This window comes from Chinchilla lanigera, unplaced genomic scaffold, assembly GCF_000276665.1.
Source record: "Chinchilla lanigera isolate Chin_1 unplaced genomic scaffold, ChiLan1.0 scaffold00081, whole genome shotgun sequence".
NCBI lineage: Eukaryota > Metazoa > Chordata > Mammalia > Rodentia > Chinchillidae > Chinchilla > Chinchilla lanigera.
In genome coordinates this window covers 4,734,229-4,756,652 of record NW_004955482.1, presented here as the reverse complement: position 1 = coordinate 4,756,652, position 22,424 = coordinate 4,734,229, and the positions used below count along the sequence as shown (strand labels likewise).

The following is a 22,424-nucleotide window of genomic DNA, read 5'->3' as shown; positions in this document are numbered from 1 at the left end:
GTCGTCCGCCGGAAGCCCTGCGCTCTCACCGAGCGCGTCGCCGAGCGCCCTGCGCCCGGCCTGCCCCCACCGACGCGCTCGTGTCCGCGCTGTGGGGCCCACGGCGGTGGGTGCGCTGGTTTTCATTTTAACGGGGGACTGGGCCCAGGGCCTCCGCACTGAGCTGTGCCGCTGGCCTTGTTTTCTTTTGGAGAGGGGGTCTCGTTATGTCACGGAATTGCCCAGGCTGGACCCCGCTCTGCAGTCCTCCTCGGATCACGCTAAAGCATACCATTTCCTGAGCAAGCGTCCAAGACAACCGTGACGACCGACCTCCGCTCCCCTTACCATGCCCGAATCCACCCCCGGCAATGGGGACTGGCCCCGGCCTTTGCCCGGAACTGCACCCCCAGCTTTTTAAAATTTGTACTTGAGAAGTGTCACACTATGTCACCAGACTGCCCACGCTGGGCTCCAATCTATGATCCTCCTGCCTCAGCCTCCCAGAGTGCGGGGATGATAGGCGTGCGCTTGCATACCTGGCTCACCTCGCTATTTTATCCCGTAAGTATCCCCAAAGCCGGTCCTCGGGGAGGCGGATTTGCGACTTGCGTCTCTGTCTCCACGCCTGTTCGCCCTGCAAATAAACCTCCTGCTCTTCTGCAAAACCCGTTGCAGGGGCTGGCATGGTGGGCAAAACCGGGCCGGCTTGGAAACAGCTGTCCCAAAAGATGCTCACCCTCGCGCTGGGCGCGCACACCTGTAATCCGCGCACTCTGGAGCTTCCTCCCGTTTTTCCAGAGCCCCGCCCTGCGGCTGCGCTGCCCCCTTGACTCGCATCTCCCGGGGCCCACACCACCGGGGCGCGCTCTCTGCTCGGCCGCCAGGGGGAGCCCCAGAACTGAACCCGGCCTGCCCCTCCTGCTCCCCCACCAGGGCCTGCGTGGTCCCCTTGTCAACGCGCACCACTCCTCTGGGGCGACGCAGCAGCCACAGGGTGTCCCGGGACAGGAGTCGCTTGGGGCGCCCGGCTGGCATGGGGTGGGGTGGAGGCTGAGGGCGCTGCTGTGTGAACAGCTAGGCGCCCCGGAAAGGCCACACGAGAGGCTGCCGGGCAGACAAGCACTTGGCTAGCACACACAAGGCCCAGGGTTCAGGGCCAAGGATATAGCTCAGTGGCATAAGCGCCGCCTGGCAAGCCCAAGGTCCTGAGTTTGATTCCTGGTACCAAAAAAAAAAGGCCCCGGCTTCCAGCGATGGCGGGCATATGCAGGCGCGCATGCGCACACATCTTTGCGCGTCAGACCCGCGCAGTGGTGCACGCCTGCTAACTGCAGCCCTCTGGGAAGCTGAGGCAGGAAGATTTGCAAGTTGGAGCCCAGCTTGGGCAACTAAGATTCTCTTCATTTGGAAAGTGAGGTAGGACTGAGTAACGCAGTAGGAGGAGCTGGGATCCTCTTCGCCCTCCGGCCGGCACTCCTGGACATGAGAGAACGGCGGGCTTTGTATCCACAAGACACTCACACGGGTACACGGGAGCCCTGGACAAATGGGCATGCAGAGCAGCCCACCATGGTTTACGACAGGGCCTTGCTTTGTAGCCCCGGCTGACCTCCAACTCAGCGGTCCTCCCGCCTCAGCCTCCTGACTGCCCCATGCCCGGCTCTGCACCAGGGCCCTTTTTATTTGGCAAATGTAACCACGTGACACACACACTGCTGCCGCACCTCCCACCCTGAACTGTAGGTGGGGCGACAGAGTGACAGGTCACACATTGTGCGACTTTACCCGAAACGTGCAGTCGGGGCAAAGATAAACACGGATGGAAGGCGGGCTCAGGAGGGCCCAAGCGCGACACAGCGGCGAAGGAGCGACGGCGGGCTTGCCTTCCAGGGTCACAAAGGTACCCTGGCACTGGGTGGCGATAATCTCAGGATGACGTTTATTGCGTGTTGGCACCTCGGCGGGCTTAGAACCGTCTGCTTGGAACAGTGGAGCGGGGAGAGAGCTGCGGCTGAGCGCCCGGCTCCCACGGCCACTGAACACAGCTGGGGCCAGCACTGCGATGCCCTGGAGAACGGCCCTGGGGTCCAGCTCTGCTCAGCTGAGGAGCTGAGGTTCTGCCGCTTGGGCCACGGGGCAGGGCAGCCCAACCTGGGCCCTTGAGGGGCTCCCAAGAGGCGAATCAGTGTGATGGGGGTGTGTGCAGCTGGGGGCCGGGCGAGCAGAGGGGCCGGCGCCCCGTCCCAGGGTGCAGGCAGAGTCCGGGCAGAAGTCTTCTATGTGGCGTCCTGACTGCACGGCTGGCCTCTTGGGGCCCTGGACACAGGACAAGACGGCCTGACACCGCCCTGCCTGGGCCCTGTGTGCATCCTCTCCCTGGGGACCGTCCTCTGCCCCGCCTCCACAGCAGCCCCGGACAGGGCACCACCCACTTTGCAGCGCACAGAAGTCCGCGGTCTTTGCTGAGCTTCTGCAGGAGGCCCCGCTGGAGCACAGCCCTGAGGTCCACACGGGCTGATGCAGCCCACACCACACTCCAGACCGGAACCACAGCCAAGCGAGGTCACGGTCCCCGTGTAATAAACAGGCAGGCACCGCATGCAGAGCAGCCCGGGCGGAGCAGCTTTCATGGGGCGTCCTGAGCTCCCCGTGCCAGCCCCAGCCCGCAGCCAGGGGCCTGGTCAATGCTGCAAGGCGGGGGGCCAGGCCTTCTCGACGTCGGGGTGTGTGGCTTGTGGGAGCCACTCCAGGTACTCAGCCAGCAGGTCTGCAGGGAGGGGGCGCTGCGTCAGCATGGCCACGGCCGTGCCCAGCCGAGAGGCCCCGGGCAGGGGCCCCGCCCAGCCAGGGTGCAGCCCGCTGCCCACTCACACTTGGGGTTTCGCTTCCACACAGCCAGCAGGGCATCGCGGCAGTCAGCCTTCTCGGCCACCAGGGCCTTCAGCAGCGTCTCCGTCCTGGGCTGCAGCCTGGCGGAGAGGACACAGGGCTGCTGCCGGGCCCGGGGGCGGGGGAGCCCAGGGGGGTGACTGGGCTGGTACAGGAGGGAGGACACAGGCACAGGAGGAGGCCGGGGGGGACCAGAAACATGCACAAGCAACGGCAGGAAGTCAGCAGCCACGAGGCGCCGAGGCGGGAGGGTCCCAGCCACACAGGCTCCCTCTCGCCCGCCCCGCGCTGCCCCGGGAAGCCGTACCTGGCCCACGTCTTCAGCATCGTGCTGGGGCTGGACAGCAGGCAGCCCCGGAAGGCGGCCAGTCTGCGGAAGACCTGCAGAGGCACCGGTGTTGAGCCCAGACCACCCCATCCACCAAGCCCAGGCCCGGGGCCGTGGGGGCCCCGCCACCAACCTGCCCTTCCAGCAGGAAGCGGGCGAAGTGCTTGTAGCGGTCGAGGCCCTCAGGAAAATCCACCTGGACGGCGGGGAGCCGCCAGCCGACACGGTCTGCAGGGCACAGCTGGTGAGCAAGGCACAGGGGGCACCCGGGGGACAAGAGGCCGGGGACGCGCAGGGCCGGGCAGGGACTCACAGAACACGCTGGCACGGTGGCACAGCACGCGGCCGCGCTCGGGGCAGTAGGTGGGGGCGGGGTCCTCCAGGGGCGGGTCGAACTGGCAGTAGGCAGGCAGCAGAGCCGGGATCCACTGCTCGTCCACGGCGGAGACGCCTGGCGGGAAGGGGCTCTCGTGAGCCAGGTGCCGCCCGGGGCAGGCGGGGCGGGGGGGGCACTGCAGTCCCCAAGGCGCCCACGGTACCTTTCATGTACATCTTGGTGGTCTCCACAATCTCCTGGTAGACCACGAACTCGGGGAGCTCTCGGAAGAGCACGGAGCTGGGGTGGATGAAGACAGGGTCGTCCAGCAGCGGGGTCTGTGGAGGGAGGGGCGGTGGCTCGAGGCAGGGGGACCCTAGCACCCCAGAACCGATGCAATCCTTGCTCTACCAACAGGACTGAGGGCCACATCCACCCCATGACGCCCAGTTCCTCGGCCACCAAGGGGACGGGGCAGCAACACAGGCTGCGACAGAATGGAGACGGGAAGCTCATCCATGGGGACGGGGAGTGCGCAGCAGGAGGGTGCAGAAGGTTCTTCTCGGGGAGGTGACCATGTCCTCCGGCCGACTGTGATGTCGGCCGCAGGATCTGAACACGTCGAGACCACGGAGCCACGTGCTTTTGTGGACTGGTTTTACGGCAGGAGAACTACACTCCACTGAAGCTGCTTTAGTGGCCAGGAGAGGGGACGCCCGCCTATAATGCCAGCACAAGGGAGGCTGAGGCGGGAGGATCACAGCAAGTCCCAGGCCATCTGGGGCTACACTGAGTTCAAGGCCAGCCTGAAAACAGCCTCAGTCTGTGTCTCAAAAAAGGCAAAAAGGAAAACCCTCCAAAAGTTGGGGTGCAGCCCCAGCTCGCAGAGGAGCAGCAACTCCAGCCCGGGCTTCCCCTTGCTGGGACCCCCAGGGCCGACACCGCACCTTGTAGGCGTTTCTCCACTTGTCGTCCAGGAGCTCCTCGCTCTGCACCCTGCGGGCCAGGTGGTCGCCCAGGCCGGCCGTGACAATCTGCCGCAGGTAGGTCACCTGGCTCTCGGTGGGCGGGTCCATCTTGGGGTCCACAAAGAGCCCGGCCTCGGGGCACACGGCGTTGACTGGGGGTGAACAGCAAGGGACCGGGGGCCTGGGCCTGCGTCCCACAGAACAGCCACCTCCCCTTCTGCTGCGGGCAGAGCCGGGTCCCCGCAGGCAGCTGTCCTGGGCGGGGGCGCCCTGTACCTGTGGTGGTGAGCTGGCCGCGCAGGCGCCGCACCTCCAGCATGGCCTTGAAGCGCAGCCCGTTGGCCTCGCAGAACTCCCGCGAGCAGCCGGCGTACTCGCAGGCCCCCACGGCTCCTGCAGGACGAGCGCGAACCTCACCCGCTGGCCGGGACCCCGGGACCCCGGGACCGCACGCTCCACCCTCCCCACGTGGGCACAGACCCAGCAGCACCATGACGTCGCCCAGCTTCAGAGAGGCTCCCCGCCCCGCCCAGGTCCTCTTCATCTGTGCCACCCGGGCACGCCGGCCCCTCAGTGCCGTGAGCTCCTCCTCACTGGCGGCAGGTCTGCAGACAGACAGACAGACACACACGCACAGGTAACCTGGCTGTATGTCGCCCTGGCGGTGCGGGCACACTCGGGGCAGGGCCAGGTCACACTCAGCTTCCCGTGTCCCCCCTGGGCCAGCAGGGCTCACAGTGTGCACGGTGCCAGCCGCAGAGGCGTGCACCTGCAATCCCAGCTACTTGAGACGCTGAGGCAGGAGGATCACAAGTTCAAGGCCAGCCTGGACGGCTCAGTAAGGCTGCGGACGTAGCTCCATGTTCCTTGGGTCCAATCCCCATTACCAGGAAAGAATGAAAGAGCACCTGCCTCCTGACCGAGCAGTTTGATAAGCAACACCACACACTGCTGCATGGTATTTTTAAAGAGTAAGTTAGAAAACCACGCAGGGCGTGGTACATGCTTTTAACCCCAGCACTCAGGAGGCTGAGGCAGGAGGATCACCTGAGTTGGAGGCCTGTCTGGGCTACCTAGTGAGTTCAAGGCCAGCCTAAATGACATAGTGAGACCCTGCCTCAAATTTAAAAATAAACTAACAAAGGAAAAGCAGGCCGGGGATATAGCTCAATGGTATAAGCGTCTGCCTGGCAAGTGCAAGGTCCTAAGTTCAATTTCTGGTACCAAAAAAAAGAAAAAAAAGGAAAAGGAAATCCCACGCTACTGGCAAAGCCACCCACGGTGAGCTGGGCAGAGAATCCTGCCAGTGGTTCCGCAGTGTCAACCTAACTGCGTGGCGGGGTGGGGTGCAGCTCAGCGTGCTTCGCTCACAGGAGTTAACTTAAAACCAACGAGCCGCACGTCACTGTCAGCACTTCCCCATCCTTCCCAGCTTACCCGGGGCAGAAGCCCAGGCTGAGCAGCTCAGTCACTGCGCACGGCCACACGGCGATGCCGCCCAGGGCTGCCGCGCCCTGCAGGTCACAGCCCTCAGGACTGAGCGTGCGAGAAAATCCCAGCTCCTGTCCAGGAGCCTCGGCAGGGGGCGCGGGCTGCACACGGGTGGCGGCGGCCGTGGGCACGGCACAAGGGCGGCAGGGCGGGGGCGCAGGACGTCAGCTGGGGCAGAGGAACCATGGGAACCCCGAGGTTCCCTCAGTAAATTCCCCTGACCAGGGCTCCGCCACGGGGCCACAGTCCCCAGGGGAGGTGGCAAAGTCTGCCAAGGGACAGGGCACCATGTGGGCCGCCCCTGGGGACACACGTGTGCAGACCGGCCCCTCACGCCCCAACCGCAGGACCGGAGCCTCCGAGGGAGGAGCCTGGGGCACCGCAGATAAGAGTTCTTTTTCCCTCTTTTTTGGTCCATTTTATTTTATTTTTTAAATGTCTTTTTGTTGTCTTTGATAGGACTATGTACTCCAGGCTGACCTTGAACATGAGGCAATCCTCCTGCCTCAGCTTCCCAAGTGCTGATATTATAAGTGTATGCCAACCAGCCTGGCTTACATTTTTGCAGTAACAGGAATTACACCCAGGGCCTTCTGAGCTACATTCTCAGTCCCTTTTTAGTCTTATTTTTGAGACAGGGTCTCATGAAGTTGCCTAGCTGGGCTTGAACTTGTGATCCTCCTGCTTCAGCCTCCCAGGGCGGGGGGCGCAGAAGTGCTGCACTACCTGCTCTCTGCGTTAGGTGGCCTCTAAGTGTCCCTTTTCTGGAATCAGTGGCCCTGGACACGGGGCCCCTCCCTCTGAGCCTCAGGACGCCCCGCATCTTGCAGAGGGGGCCAGGGTGGCCAATGTCACCACCGGGGCTGGGCAGGGCCGCGCGTCACCCACCTGTCCAGCTCCTCGAAGAGCTCCCGCACTGTCATGGCAGCCACGACGGCGATGGCGTAGGGCAGGCAGCCGTGCTGGCGGCCGAGCGCCAGCATCTTGGCACAGCGGGGCGCCACGGGGAAGGCGGCCATGGTCCTGCCCAGCGCCGTGATGGGGCAGCTCAGCCGCGACCTCTGCAGCTGCTTCAGCCTGGAGACAGGGCCGCGGTGGGCGGGGGCAGGAATGGGGCAGCGGGTGCTCAGCCCCGCCGCCCCGCCCAGCTTCGCCTACCTTTCTGTTTTGGGGGGCGCCTGCAGGGCCCCCAGCGCAATCAGCAGCTCCTCCGCCGCCACCAGGGCCTCCACAGAGGGTGGCGTGGGGAAGGGGAAGTTGACAACCTGGAGTCACAGAGGGGGCGGGGTGAGCACCGGTGGAGCCCGCCACAGCCCCCACCAGGCACAGGGCTGGGCACCCGGACAGCAGGAGCAAGCCCTCGGGGCGCAGGAACCCAGGGCCGCCCGCCTGCGCCCGCCAGCCACAGTCACCACCGGGTGCACGGGTCCCTGCCCGGCCGAGCAGCGCTGGGGACCTCGCCGCAGCGTGACTCCGCGCAGAGCCTCCCTGGCACTAAGTCGTGCGACGCACAGCCACGGGTCCTCTGTGCAACAGGGACAGCGCTGGACACCCTCTGGGGCAGCGGCGAGCGCGCGCTCGGCACCAACGCCACTGCCCCCTCAGGGACGACAGCCCAGCCCAGGACGCTTTGCAGGTCACCCCGTGTCGCGGCCTGGGCGCAGAGCGCGGAAGGAGAGGGCCCGCGCCTGTGCTCGCTGCGGGATCCAGCGGGGCCGAGTTCGGGGCTGACTGCGCTGCTGCGGGGGGCTGGCTGGAGAGTCCCCGGGGCGTGGCCTTGCCCCCCCTTCCTGACCCCCAGGCCTCAAACAGCTGTCCTCTGCCAGGCCCCGCGGCCAGGCTGTCTGCCTTGAGCAACCGACCGCTGCAAACACGAGCCAAGGTGAACCTCTGCTCCTGCAAGGGTACGCTGTGCCCCAGCAACAAGAAAGTGACCCGGACCCCGCGGGCCAGGGTGCCCGGGCCAGGCCCCACGTGCGGCACAGAGCGACTTTCTCCATCCGAGGGGACTGGCCAGTCCGCCCGGGTGGGAGCCGGCTGCCCAAGGGGGCCGCGCTGAGAACCCCGCGGGGCAGGGCGGGCTGGCACCCACCTTCTCGATGTTGAGAGCCTTCATCTGCAGGATCAAGTCCTCCACCGGCTTCCGCGTGATCTCAGGGGCGGGAAACTGCTCGAAGTCCCCGAAGACAGCAGAGGAGTACAGCCTGGTGGAGAGGAGGCGTGAGCGGGGGGGCCCTACACGGCGCGGCCGCTGCCTCCCTCCGCGGAGCCGGGTGCTCCTTCCTCATCTGCCGCCTTCTCCAGTTTCCCGTGCAGGACTTAAAACCACGCGGGGAGAACAGCAGCGAGGTGCGGGGGGAGGGCGGGGGGGGAGCGGCACACGGGCGGGGGGTGAGCGACGGCGCCTGCAGCGGCTCGGGCACCAGGGCGGCAAAGCAGTAGCACGAAGGCCACGAGCCAGGTGTGGCCCCGCCGGCAACCCCAGCACTCCAGGAGGCTGAGGCGGGAGGACTGCAAGTTTGTTCTCGGCAGGGGCCACTTGGGAAACCTTGTCTCAAAAATAAATAAATAAGTAAAGATTGTAAAAGGCTAGAGATGTAGCTTAGCACAAAGACCCTGAGGTCCGTCCCCAGTACCACAGAACAATGAAAAACTTCTGAAAATAAGACAGACTTGTGCACATTGAGGTGAATGAGCCCTGATCACCCCGCTAACGAAGGACAGGGTGGAGAACGGCCACCTTCGTGGTGGGAGCTGCGGGTCCAGGTGAGTGTGCGGTGCACGCACGCGCGCGCACACACACACACACACACACACACACCCGCACACAGAGCCCGCCCTCGGGGCAGCGGGGCAGGGGACCCACCTGTAGCAGTGGCCGGGCTCCGTCCGGCCCGCGCGGCCCGCCCGCTGGTCAGCGGACGCCTGGGAGACCCAGGTGACGCGGAAGGAGGACACGCCGGTGACGCGGTCGTAGTGGCGCTTCTTGACCTTCCCGCTGTCCACCACGTACTTGATGCCGGGGATGGTGAGGGACGTCTCGGCCACATTGGTGGCCACAACACACAGCCGCGTCCCCTCCGGGGGAGGCCTGAAGACCTGGGGCGGGGCGGGAAGCAAGCGCCCGCATCAAGAGCAGCTCCAGGACGGAGGGGCAGGGCGGGGCAGGGTCCTGTGGGTGAGGGACACCCGCGGGTGGAGCGGGCCCGGCCGCCCCGCCTGGCCACATGGCCCCGGGTGACGCGCAGGCAGCTTCTCTGCGGTCCTGTCTTCAGCCCTCGCCCAGGCACCAGCGTCCCCGGGGGATGGAGGCCGCCGCGGAGCGCACCTGCGCCTGCTTCTCGGGGGCCAGCAGCGAGTACAGCGGCAGCACGTGCAGCGGCAGGGAGGCGTCCAGCAGCGACGCACCTGCGGGCAGAGACCCCAGGGCGGGGGTCACCCTCCAGCCGCCCCGCCCGACAGCTGGCCAGGGCGGCACACCACCCAGCCCTGCAGGCGCCTCTCTTTGTGCCCCATCCAGGTCCTCGGTGCCCGACACCCCACAGCCAGCTGCAGTCCCTGCTGTCCTGGCAGCTGGCAGTCGGGGACCGACTGCTTTGTGAGCTCCGCACTGGACAGGAAGACCACAGAATCCCCTTTCCTCTCTATTTCCAACAGGGTCTTGCTACATTCCCCACACAGGTCTCAAGTTCCTGGGCTCAAGTGCTCCTCCTGCTTCAGCCTCCTGAGTGGTGGCGACTCGATGTGCCAGCACCAGGGTGCCCGGCTGAGGTACACGGCAAGGTGCAGGGCCTGCCCACACACAGGGTCCCGTGCACCGGGCCGCCCTCCCGCACAGGGGACCCGTGACCCCCACACAACCCTACGCGACTCCTACCCCACCCCGGGCAGTGAGGGGCCCGGGGAGCCCAGTGACCTGGCAGCCGGGAGCCCCACGTGCTGCGGCCCCCCACACTCAAGGGGCCAGGACGCGCAGGGCCCACTCGCAAGCAGGGCCCGGGGCCTCACGCTGCCCCTAGGTGGTGGGGACAGAGCAGACGCGCACGGAAGGAGCGGCCCAGAGGACACAGGGGCAGCAGGCTGCGCCCGGCCCACACCTCCGCCTGCCCCGCCGTCGCTGTCGCCGTCGCCCAGGTCGAGGTCCAAGTCCGAGCCCAGGGCGGCCTCCTCGTCGCCGTCCGCCTCTGCCTCCCTGTCCTCGTCTGCTTCGCCGGCCGGCAGCACCGAGTAGCTGTCCAGGTTGATGTGGGGCAGCGCCTGCGGGGGCAGCACGGCAGCGCAGGGCCGGAGTTAGGCTCCCTGGGGCAGGCGCGTGGGGGGGAGGCCACAGCTTCATGCGGCCGGCTGCAGGGCTCACTGCCTCCGGGGACGGCAGTCCGCAGCCAGCTCAGTCCGCGAAGCCCAGCCTGCCAGAAACTTCCTCCAACCGCACCTCGAGCCACAACCCCGCCCGGAAGGCGACACCCTGGGCACCGCCCCACCACCAACCCCCTGTAGGCCTCCGCGAGGACCTGGATTCTCTTCCACTTCTCCCGACCTGGCTGCAACCTGCCCCTGTACCTTGGCTCGGGCCTTCTTTGCCCTGGAGCGTGACTTCTTGAACTTGCGCATCTCCTCCGAGGAGTCCTTGTCCTCCTCCTTTCCTGGAAAGGTGAGCAGGGAGGAAGACTCCTGCAGGCAGCATGGTGACCGCGCCTGCTCCCTCTCCACAGCAAGGCCACAGGTACGCTGACCGTCAGCCCAGGGGTGGGGACAGCACGGGCTGGGCGCTCTGTGCAGGGGCCCCGGGGCCCAGTTACCTGGTGGCTGTGACCTGGAGGCCGGGAAGGCCCTCCTGAGCCTGCGGCACAGCGCATGCACCTCCGCCTGGCCCGTCAGGAACACCAGGATGCCGCCTGAAGAAAGAACCACCCCTCTGTCATCCGTTAGTCACTCTGCAAACACTTAGCAAAGAGCAGCAGCCAGGAGTCAGGACCATGAGATACAGGAGCAACGGGAGGCTGGAACTGCAGGACCAGCAGTGCCACAAGGGGCCGGGGACAGAGCTACCATATGCCTGGCAGCGCATCTGCCCTGCTCTGAGCCTGGAGGCCAAGCGCACGCTCCTGCCTGGCTCCCCTCAGCCCTGCGGGTGGGAACCCGCGGCTCTGCGTGCACAGCGGGGGCCGAGCCCTGTACCTGCTGTGCCCCGGGGGTCCCGCAGGGGCCTCACCTGCGGGCAGCATGCGGTGGATCTTGCACACCTTCCGGAAGCACTCGCCGCTGTAGTCCTCCGGCGTGCGCTTATTGAAGTGCACGGTGACCGGGAACTGCCGCGACTCCACCTGCGGGGCCACCGCGGCTCAGCCCAGGCCGCTCTGCTCCCCACCACTGCTCCCTCCCCGGCAGGAGGCGCTGCCGTGGCCTGACCTTGATGACGGGCGGCGGCCTGGCGAAGAGGCGCTGGTTCTGCGTGAAGTCCTCCACCCGCAGCGTGGCCGACATGATGAGCAGCTTCAGCGGCCGGCGCCTCTGGGGGACAGCCACACTGCCTCAGGCACAGCAGGTACGGGGGCCTTGCTGCGCCCACCCAGCCCAGGGACCCCAAGGACACAGTGGCCGACGGCCTGACGTGTCACCCGTGGCTGGAAACTCCCCAGGCAGTGCGGGGGCCGGAAGCAGGCCGGGTCCTGTGTCGCTGCCTGTGACCTCCCAACCCGGCCCGGATCCTCGCCGCCCCCACTCATTCTGCGTGGCCAACCAGAGGCCACCGAGGGGCACCACCAAGACCATGGAGTCAGGACGTGACCCCGTGAGGACGGCGAGGACAGGGACATGCGGAGGACAGCGCTGGCCGGGGCGGGACAAGAGGAAGGCCCAGGACAGCCCGGGGGGTGACAGGGTCAAACAGTGCAGGGCCCGGCCACACCGCACGCAGGACGCCGGCTCCAGGCGCAGCCCAGGGCACCCGCCCCACCTTGGCGCGCAGGGCCACGACGCGAGACAGCAGGCCGATGAGGATGTCGGTGTACACGCTCCGCTCGTGAGCCTCGTCGATGATGACCACCTTGTACTTGAGCAGCAGGAAGTCCTGCGGGGGAGCTGCGTGAAGCCCGAGCCCAGCGCTCCCGCGCAAGCCTCCCCACCTCCCCAGGCCTCCAACCCTCCCAGGCAGAAGGAGCAGCAGCCCTGCCGCCTGGGGCCTGGGGCCGCCGGAGTCTGCAGGAGGCGGGGGGCTGCACCGCACCGCGGAAACAGGACCGTCAGGTGCACACGTCACACAGCAAGCGCTCCCCGGTACATCAAGCTCAGGAGGCTGAGGCGCCTCGCCCTGTCACAGGGGCAGACAGCAGCAGCACGGCCTCCATCGGGGCCCTGCACGCCCTCGGGGACACGTGTGTCACCCTGGGGGACCGGGGCGGGCGCAGGAGATGGGGCTGCATGCTGGGGACTGGACCCCTACATGCAGGGCAGGGACAGCGGCCTGAGGCTGGGCCCCGGGCAGCCTTGCCCTGCAAGCGCATGGCTGGACGCAGAAGCCATCCTGGTCTCATGCCCAGGGCAGGGCCTGGCTCATCGCATGCATTCAGGGCACGTCTAGGGGCTGCAGAAACCGAGCCAAGCCACAACCCAGGCCCAGGAGCACATGTAGCGGGCACCAGCCGTGTGCCAGGCACCGTGCAAGCGGCTCTCGCGCACTGCACAAGTCCCACCTTCGACACAAGGGCGGGCTGAGCGCCAGGACGTGGATCGGGACGTAGACTGGCCCGAGGTCACAGCAGCGGCCTGGCGCAGGCAGCACTCTGCGGGCCACTGCGGGCAGCAGCCACGTCCTCCCCCGTGCTCGCCAGCCTCGCCTGTACCTCAGGACGGGCACCGACCTTCTGGATCTCCTTGAGCAGCACGCCGTCCGTCATGAACTTGATCCTGGTCTCGTTGGTCACGTTTCCCTCGTAGCGGATCTGGTAGGAGACGACCCTGCAGGGACAGGCATGGGCTCTGGGCGGAGACGCTGGGCAGCGGGGCAGCTCCAGAGTCCATGGAGGACGCCGGGCTGCAACCCAGGATAAAGCCGATGTCGCCTCAGCCTCCCCTGCAACCGCAGGCTGCGGCACAGGACAGAGGGCACTGGGTGACGCCCGAGGAGCCTTGTCACACACAGCAGGGCCACAGCCATAGTCCCCCCAGGGACTGCAGGAAGGTCCTTCCTCCAGAGCCACACGCAGCCCTGGGCAGAGACGGCGACCGACACAGGGAGGGCAGAGGACAGGCTGGTCACACGCGACAGCCGGGACACGGAGCTCGCTACGCCGCTCTCTACTTCCCTGTGCGCCTGGGGGTTTTACGGTAAAAGGTAAGTGTGGGGGCTGACATGTGGCTCGGTGGTAGAGAACGAGCTCAAGGTGTGCAAGGCCCAGGTTCCATCCCCAGCACTGGGCACACGCACAAATGCTAGCTGGGTGTGGTGCGTGCCTATAATTCCATCGCTATGGGAGGCTGAGGCAGGAGGATTCCAAATTTAAACCCGGCTTGGGCAACTTTTTGTTTGCTTTGTTTTTGTTTTGTGAAATAGGGTCTTGCTATGTAGTTCATACTGGCCTTGAACTCACTATGGAGCCCAGACTGGCCTCAAACTTGGGGCAATCCTGCCTCTGCCTCCCGAGTGCTGGGATTACAGCCATGTGCCTCCATACTGGGCTGGGCAACTTGGCCAGGTCTTATTTCAAAATAAGTAATAAAAAAGGCTGAGAGGGAAGCTCAGTGCAGAGGCTCCGGGCTTCGTCTCTAGTATCCCCCATACACACACACACTCACATACAGGCAACGTTCATCCCTGTAAGTGTGGGTGCTCGCTGCCAGGACAGGCATTTGTGGTTCCAAGGGACCTTGGCAGTGCTGTCACTCCACGGCCACCTGCACCTGGCCAATCCCTCGGTCCTCACCTTGCCCCAGTGTGATGTGAGCTCCTGCCTGCGGCTCCCAGGGTCTGACGTGCAGGAAGCCCCCGCACGGCGCGAGGCGCGTTCCCGGGGGCCTGGAGCCAAGGTGACACCAGCCCAGGATCCGGGCAAGGCAGGGCCACCGTGCCACTCAGCCCCTCCCGCAAGCCCTCAGGCCCGGCCCAGGCCCACCCAGCCAGCAGGGCCTCACCGCTGCGGCAGGCTCATCTCCTTGGCCACTCGCTGGGACATGGCCATGGCAGCCACGCGGCGAGGCTCTGTGACGCCGATGACGCTGTCGCTGTGGGGAGGGAGACACCCATCAGGCACACGGCCATGCCCACGACCTCGGCCACCTGGGCCTCTGAGCCACGACCCACATGTGGACGCGCGGGACAGGAAGCCGACGGCCCGAGGCAGAGCGGAGGGGCAGAGAGGAGCTGGACGGCAGGCCGCAGGGGGCCCGGGCAGCCTGTTCCAAGGCCTCAGATCAGAAGCCGGGGTCAACGGCGACATGGGGCTTGGCTGACCGAGAATCTGTGAGCCTGCGTGGAGCCCAGGAGCAGGGGCAGGTGGGCCCCCGCTGTGGCTCCAGGGACCAGCAGGAGGAGGGTCCCAGGCCCCAGGGACCCAGCACAGGCAGTGCCGGACTTGAAGCTGCGCCCGCTTTCCACCGGCTGCGTGGCCTCAAGCTCAGACGCTCTGGTGAACAGAACGCAGTGCACAGAAAAGCACATTCGGCGCACTGGCGTCTGGGCGAGATAGAATCTAATAGAATCTATGTGCAGAGACCCTGGAGCGCGGAGGGCGCAATGCAGGACGCGCAGTGGGAGCAGGCTCCAGGGAAACCCCCACGCACTGCAGGTTTCCGAGCCCAGCCTCGCCCAGAGACACGCTCAGGTTAATTAATTCATTAATTTACTGTCTTTTTGAGACAGTGTCTCTCTCTGCAGTTCAGGCGGGCCTTGAGCTCACTTTGTAGCCCAGGCTGGTCTCAAACTCGCAGCGATCCTCCTGCCTCAGCCTCCTGAGTGCTGGGATTACAGGCATGCACCACCATGCCTGGCTTCTGGTAAATTTAAAAACTGGTGTTTTGCTGGACATCGTGTACAAGCCTGTCACCCCAACACTCAGAAGTCTGAGGCACGAGGATCACAGTGAGTTAGAAGCCAGCCTGGACTACACAGTGAGCTCAAGGCCCACCTGAACTGCATAGCGAGACCCTGTCTCAAATATAAACAAGTAAAATTTAAAAGCCAGTGATGAGTGCTGTTCAAGCTTTGACGGCAGATCCCATACCCTGTTCTACAGAGGAGGAAGCCAGGGTTCAGAGAGTAAAGCCGCCCCCAGTCCCACAGCTGGCAGAGGTGCAGGAACCCGGCCTGCATCCAGCGTGGTGCGGACAATCGCCTCTGTCTCCCTTCAGTCTCTGTGGACTGACTGGCAGCTGCGGGAAGGTCCTTCCTCCGGAGCCACACACAGCCCTGAGCAGAGATGGCGACCGACACAGGAAGGGGCAGATGGCAGGCTGGTCACACACGACAGCCAGGACACGGAGCTCGCTACACCGCCCTCTCTACCTCCCTGTGAGCCTGCGGGACTCCAGGCCTCTGACAAGTGGGCTGAAGGACCCGATGCACAAGAGGACACAGCCATACAGACTCGAGGACCTGCCGGGGTGGTGGCCGTCTCTGGCTGGGGTCACCACTCCAGGAGGCCCCTGCTCTCCCTTGCAGCCAGACGGCGCCCAGGCTGTCGGTGCCCACCAGGAGGGAGCCCCGCTCCCCTCTGGCATCGGCAGTCCTGGTTCTGGCCTGGCAAGCAGCCCAGAGCCCCCAAAGCCTCTGTGGGAGACGCAGTCCCGCATGCCGACAACTGGCCCTGGGGCTGGGACGCAGCTCCTGTGACTCCCCGGCCCCCGCCACCCTGCCGCTTCCCTGCAGACCACACTGTGCACTTTCTTTGTTTTTGTTTTTGTTTTTTTCTGGACCGAGAATCAAACTCACGACCTCGCACTTGCCAGGCAGGCGCTGTGCCGCCGAGCTAAATCCCCGGCCCCACACACGCGCACTTTCATTGGGACCTGGGAGTCCCCTCTGCAGAGCCTGCTGTGGCCCCGGGGACTCTACAGACCCAAAGAGCCAGGAGTGGGACACACAGTGACAGCAGTGGACATCACGCCAGGGCCAGCAGCCAGCTGGGGGCCTCAGTGCTTCGTATGAATCCGACTGCTGCATCCCTGTGACGTCCTAGCGCCACCAGCACCGTGACACTGTGGCCCAGAACAGCTCGCCTGGGGTCTCCGCATGCAACCGGCAGAGCCAGGACTTTGTTCCCAGGAGCCCAGGCTCTCAGTGACCTTCGGGCCAGCGTCCACCTGCCCCGGGCCCCACAGGGCCTCACCTGCCGTAGCCGGCCTCGTAGAGGAACTGGGGCACCTGCGTGGTCTTCCCACTGCCCGTCTCGCCGCACACGATGACGATGGGGTGCTCAGCCACCGCCTCCATGATCACCTGCTCCTCCGACAGGATCGGGAGCTGGAGCCGCTCGGCCTGGCGGGGGACGCGGTGGTCAGGGCCTGCGGTGCACGTGCACGTGCAGAACGGCAGGGGACTCCACAGACACAAGACCAGAGGCACGTGCAAGGCGGCAGCCAGCACGTGTGTGGTGACCAGAACGGAGGCCTGGGCGGCTGGGGTAACCCTGCTGCCGGCCCTCGGGGGGGCCCCCGGGCACTGGGAGCCCGTGGGGCGGGGGAGGGAGAAACCTGGCCACCTTCCGGCTCTGCTTTCTCTCCTGACACAACCTACCTTTCTGGTGCTGGGAGGGACACAGTGCCTCATGCATTTTATAGCAACAGGGTCCCGCTAAGTTGCCCAGGCTGGCCTCAAACCTGAGGTCCTCCTGCCTCAGCCTCTGCGGTAGCCGGGATCACAGGTAGCCGGGATCACAGGCGTACACCACTACCTGCAGTGCTGACCTACGTTCTCCACCCCAGAGGGACAAACCTGCTGGGCGTGGTGGTGTACGCCTGTAATCCCAGTACTCAGGAGGCTGAGGCAGGAGGATCGTTGCAAGTTCAAGACCAGCCTGGGCTACAAAGTGAGCTCAAGGCCAGCCTGAACTACATAGCGAGACCCTGTCTCAAAAAGACAAAAAAACCCACAAAAACACAAAAAACCAAAAAACAGAGGGACAAACCTGCATCTCAGGGGTTCGGTTCACGGGGATGAACACTGCAGGCCTGGCGGGGTGCCTGGGTGGGCCGGAGGCTGCAGCTGTCTCAGGACCCGGGGTGGAGGCTGCAGAGGGCTGTCCGCTGCCCGCCGGACTCCCATCCGAAAAGGGGGACCTGCCAGGGGGACCTGGCAGAGGCTGCACTGTGGATGCCGTGGCACCGGCCCCCTCCTGGTCCTCGGTGGCCCCATCAGGCTCAGAATCCTCAGAGGACTCTGACTGTGAATCAGGCTCCTCCTCTGCAGACGGCTGGCGGCGGCGCTTGCGGTGGGCCCCGCTCAGACTGCTGACCCTCTCCTGGCCCGGGGCCGCCAGCTCGTCGGGCCTCCTGCCGGGGAAGCAAGGCCTTGGGACTCTGTGGTGGCTCTGGGTGGGCCCTCGGCACGGGTCAGGACCTGGAGGCCACGCCCCCCAGGGCCTTTGCACTTGCAGCCCCCACCCCCTGCAACTCACTGCACTCAGACGTCACCCTCGGGGCCTGTCCCTACCTCGCAGCGCGCATCCCTCCCCGTCCTCTCCACCTGCAGGTGCCTCAGCTCCAAATACGTGTGTCCCCGTGTGGTGACTGCACACCGGCCCCTCAGCCTGAGCTAAAGAGTGGGAGGGGACACAGTGCCCTGCTCTGTCCAGGGCCCGGCGCGGCTGGGCATCGTCCGCCTCTGCTAACAGCTGCCTGGGCAGTGGAGCCCACAGAGACCGAAGACAGTCCTGGCTCTTCTTAGAACACTTCCTGCATTTTGTTTGCACTGGGGTTGAACCCAGGGCCCCGCACGTGCTAGGCAAGGACTCTACTACAGAGCCACAGCCCCGGCCCTTTTTGTTTTTATTTTGAGACAGGGTCTTCCCAAGGCACTACGTACCCCAGGCTGGGCTTGAACTTACAATCCTCCTGCCTCAGCCTCCTAGACTGCTGGGATGATAGTCATGTGCCCCACATCAGACTGAAATCTATTTTTTTCTTCTTTTGAGACAGGGTCTCATTATATAATCCAGGCTGGCCTTGAACTCACAGAGATCCTCCTGCCTCAGTCTCCCAAGTGCTGGGATTACAGGTGTGTGCCACCAAGCCCCACTGAATCTTCTAATTCTTAAATGCTGTCTGCACTGGGTATACTGGTGTCTCTCCCAGATTCCACGTGCCTAGAACCCAGAAGCCAACTCTCCTTGCTAACAGGGCCCTTGCAGCTGAGGAAGCTCCGCTGAAGGTGTCTGCGCATCACCTGGCCAGGAACGGCTGCGCTCACCCAGTACCCTTGAGGGGCACGGAGCACGGAGCGTCGCCGGCCACTCACTCTCGGGCGTGGTACATGCGGTCCCCGGTGCCCAGCTTGGACGTAGTGTAGAGTAGCCGTGTCTCAGCCTCCGACACCTGGACCTCACCGAGCTTCTGCAGCAGCTCCGCTCGCTAGGGAGGAAGCAGAGCCTGAGGCACGGGCGCTGGGGGTCTCCCTCCCGCGAGGGTCAGGCGCTCACCCCGGGAGCCCCTCGAAATGCACCATCTGGCTGTGCCCCACCGCTGTGCGTTCTGACGCTCAAGACCTGCACAAGCCTGGGGTGTGGGCCGAGGCCCCGCGGCACGACGTGCTGGAAGCGGTCGCGGGGTGGTCCAGGCGGCCAGCAGCTGGAGCCTGAGTGCGGGCCTGCTTGGATAACGCATTACTATCTGGCTGTCCTATGTTTTTTTTTGTTTTTGAGACTGGGTCTCACTATGCAGTTCAGGCTGGCCTTGAGCTCATGCTGATCTTCCTGCCTCAGCCTCCTGGCGTGTGCCACCACGCCCAGCCACCAGCTATCCTATGGAAGCAGACAGCTGCATGACTGTCCCCAAGCTACCAAGCACAAGGCAGGGCACAGGCCATGAGCTGAGTCACTTTCTTCTTTTTCAGTAAGGGGGACCTAGGGCCTTTGCGCTGAGCTACACCCCCAGGCCTTTCTTTATTTTATTTATTTAGAGACAGAGTCTCGCTTTTAGTTTGGGCTGATCTTCAACTTCCTGTGCAGGCAGCCCAGGCTGGCTTCAAATCTGCGGTGATTTTCCTGCCTCAGCCTTCTGAGTGCTGGCATTATAGATGTGTGCCACCATGCCCTGCCTCTTTCGTTTATTTTGAGACAGGGTCTTGCTAAGGTGCTCAGCCTGGATCTAATTTGTGATCCTCCTCCCTCAGCCTCCCTGAGGCCTGGGATTACAGGTGAGCACCAACACACCCCGCTCCACATCTCTTATCTCTCCGCTGGGTAAAAACTACATCAGTTTTAGCTTTATTGCCCTTCCCACGTTACATTACACACTTCCATATGTATTTTTTACAAAAAAATCCCAATCTACAGAATAGTGGGAAAGAGTCCTACACAGGTTTTGTTTTGTTCTGTTGAGAAAGGGTCTTGCTACGTAGTTCAGGCTGGCCTTGAACTCATTATGGAGCCCAGGCTGGCCTGGAACACACAGCAATCCTCTTGCCTGAGCCTCCCGAGTGCTGGGATTACAGGCGTGCGCCACCACGCCCGACCTCTACCCAGGTTCCTAAAGGATGCGCTCTGAGTAGTGGGACCGCACAGCATGGCCACCACGAGCTGTGCACCTCCCGAAGGACGCACACGCTGCTCCTGCATGCGTAGTGGCCCCGCCCAGAAGTCAGACTTGCGTCTCAGAGGCCTCTACGTTAGGGCTCCCTGGCCTTGGCGCTGCAGTGTGGGTGCTCAGCAGTTCCCTGGCCTCGCCCTACTTGATGCCAGCAGCTCCCCATGGGGCTTCAACCCACAAATCTGGACCAATCTGTTCCAGACCAAACACGAATGACAGGACCTCTGGAGGGCGGACTGTGTTTGCAGCACGGAGACAGCATTTTTAAAACTGCAGAATATGAAAAACTCACTGAGAGAAACACTATTTCTTCAACAAATAAATTTCGTGGGGAGTTAGGGGAGAGCGTCTATAAGGAGAAGTTAGACCATGTACATGTGATATTATTTTTACAGTCTTGGTACATCTGCTGGGCAGGCACCTGTAATCCCAGCTCTCGGGAGGCTGAGGCAGGAGGATCACTGAGAGTTCTAGGCCAGCCTGGGTGACAAAGCAAGACCCTATCCCCAAAAATAGAAAAGGGTACTTTGATGGTATTATGGTTATCTACACAACCATTGCTTTTGAGATCCAAATTATATCACTTCTGGATAAGACACTACGTTTAATAGGCTGTCCCCAAAAGCCTAGTCTGGGCAAATGCAAGAAGCCCCTCAAGGTGGGCCTGGGTCCACTTGCAAGTGACAGGAAAGGTGCCCAGAAGACAAGGGCAGACGCTGAGCAACTTGGCCAGAAGCGGAGAAGCCTGGAGCCGCAGGGGTGGGCAGAGGCGAGGACAGTTCTCTCGGAGGCCTGTGCCCGCAGTGCCTTCCTCGAGCCTCCAGAACCCGGACAGAGGACCACGCCCAGGTTCTGGGCACCTGTGACGGCAACCACAGGAAGCAAGCGGATCTATGCTGCCTGGGCTCTGGACCCACACTCCCAGGAGGCGGGACAGTGACCCGCAGGTGACCAGGGGCTGGGCAGGCAGAAGCTGGCTGTACCTGGGGCTCTGACACGCTACACTCTTTACTTTGTGCAACTTTTTCTTTTTTTTTTTTGGTACCGGGAATCGAACTTATGACCTCAGGCTTGCCAGACAAGTGCCTATGCTGCTGAGCTACATTCCCGGCTGTGCATCTTTTTCTTGAGACAGGATCTCACTATGCAGTCCTGGCTGCCTTCAGACTCCTGGCTAGCCTCCTGCCTCAGCCTTCTGGGTGCTGGGATGACAGGTGTGCAGCACCAGGCCTGGCCGCTTTGGGCACGTTAAGCAGGGACCGTGGGACTTGGAATTTTAGTGACACCAGTAAATCACATCGAAAGTCAGCCGCTCCTGCGCCAGGGCAGCACTGGCTACTGCACCACACCATGCAGCCAGAGCGTCTCCCTCCCTCGCCGGAAAGCACCCCACGGTGGAGCCCGTTTCCCCGTCCCAGAGCTGCTCGTTCCAGCAGGGGCGGCCTACCTGGCTCTTTTTCTCCTTCTGTTCCAGGATCTTCTGCAGCGCCTTCCTCTCCTTCTTGGTCAGAGGCTTCTTCTCCTTTCTGGACGGGGGCGGCGCCTTGCTCTTCTTTTTCTTCTTTCCGGGTAGAACGAGTGCGTTGCTGGCATCCACCCCTTTCAGCACGTCTTCACCTGCAAAGACCGCTCTCCTGGCCCGCGGTCCCCAAGCACAGAGGGGCAGCGGGGGGCTCTGTCTGCCGCTCTGACCCTCCTGGCTGCACTCTGAGCTTGGGGCCGGGCGACAGAATTGTTCCCAGAGCCCCTGGACAACGGCAGCTAAGGGCAGCTAAGTGCACACAGAGAACGTGCTACTGACTGCATCACTGTGACTTTTAAATATCGTAGTTGGAAAGCCGTAGATCTCTACCAGTCATCGTGGGTTTTTTTTGCGGGGGGACAGGGTCTCCCTATGCAGTTCAGGCTGGCCTTCAGCTCACTTTGTAGCCCAGACTGGTCTTGAATTGGCAACGATCCTCCTGCCTCAGCCTCCCGAGTGCTGGGGTTCAGTCATCACGTTCTGCTGCAGCTCCTCAAACGGCCAGTTCTCCCTCAGGGCAGACACGCCGGCCGCCTCCCCCACATTCCTAGGTGAGTGCGGTCAGGTTCCGCAGTAACTGCTCAGTCGTGGGTGGTTATTTACGTTACACACAGGAGAGGCTTTGACCCTACCTAAGAATAGTCCCAAGCACACAGGAGGCTGAGGCAGGAGGAATGCCGCTAGGTTGAGGCCAGCTTGGGCTACACAGAGAGACTGTCTCAAACAAACATCTAAAGAACAAAAAAAGCCGGACAACGCGTGGGTGGGCCCGGAGCTGGAGGCCTCCAAAGAAAGCAAAGGCGGCTCGGGGACAGTTGGTGTGGCAAACAACCTTCCCCACCTCTCTGGGTCCAATGCCCCCGGAAGGCCCAGTCTGCTCTCTCAAGGGCCCCTGTCCAGGGCCGGGGCTGCTGTTACCAGGGCCACTGCCCTCCCACAAACTTTCTTCTGCTCTGCGATTTCGAGGCATTCTTGCTGGTCACAAGCACAGCTTCCCACGCCCCCTGTTCTGACAGCAGGCGGGACGACCCCGTCACGGGTCCCACTTTACAGACGGGACCCTGGGGCTCGAGGACGAGGCGAGGCGCCCCGCCCCCGGCCTACCCGCGCAGCGCGGAAGGAGGGCAGGCTCCCCGATCCCCGCGTCCGGACCGAGCGGCGCCCCGCGGACAGGGCCGGGGCCCGGCGGGC

General features: G+C 63.8%; 1 protein-coding gene across 1 annotated transcript in view; it reads right to left on the bottom strand.

The window, feature by feature from the left end:
• Positions 1-1,898: 1,898 nt before the first annotated feature.
• Positions 1,899-22,424, bottom strand: part of Dhx37 (DEAH (Asp-Glu-Ala-His) box polypeptide 37) — a 21,035-nt gene continuing 509 nt past the window's right edge. The window contains exons 2-27 of the mRNA XM_005403001.2: positions 21,159-21,328; positions 18,423-18,535; positions 17,095-17,458; positions 16,297-16,445; positions 14,105-14,194; positions 12,835-12,931; positions 11,931-12,044; positions 11,384-11,485; positions 11,187-11,298; positions 10,774-10,869; positions 10,535-10,617; positions 10,072-10,231; positions 9,303-9,382; positions 8,841-9,073; positions 8,067-8,178; positions 7,133-7,239; positions 6,863-7,051; positions 4,964-5,088; positions 4,760-4,876; positions 4,463-4,635; positions 3,739-3,853; positions 3,513-3,650; positions 3,333-3,427; positions 3,179-3,252; positions 2,854-2,951; positions 1,899-2,749 (exon numbers count right to left, since the gene is read on the bottom strand). Coding sequence (XP_005403058.1) covers positions 2,664-2,749; positions 2,854-2,951; positions 3,179-3,252; positions 3,333-3,427; positions 3,513-3,650; positions 3,739-3,853; positions 4,463-4,635; positions 4,760-4,876; positions 4,964-5,088; positions 6,863-7,051; positions 7,133-7,239; positions 8,067-8,178; positions 8,841-9,073; positions 9,303-9,382; positions 10,072-10,231; positions 10,535-10,617; positions 10,774-10,869; positions 11,187-11,298; positions 11,384-11,485; positions 11,931-12,044; positions 12,835-12,931; positions 14,105-14,194; positions 16,297-16,445; positions 17,095-17,458; positions 18,423-18,535; positions 21,159-21,328 — 3,392 coding nt within the window. The 3' untranslated portion in view covers positions 1,899-2,663. The remainder of the gene's footprint in view (positions 2,750-2,853; positions 2,952-3,178; positions 3,253-3,332; positions 3,428-3,512; positions 3,651-3,738; positions 3,854-4,462; positions 4,636-4,759; positions 4,877-4,963; positions 5,089-6,862; positions 7,052-7,132; positions 7,240-8,066; positions 8,179-8,840; positions 9,074-9,302; positions 9,383-10,071; positions 10,232-10,534; positions 10,618-10,773; positions 10,870-11,186; positions 11,299-11,383; positions 11,486-11,930; positions 12,045-12,834; positions 12,932-14,104; positions 14,195-16,296; positions 16,446-17,094; positions 17,459-18,422; positions 18,536-21,158; positions 21,329-22,424) is intronic.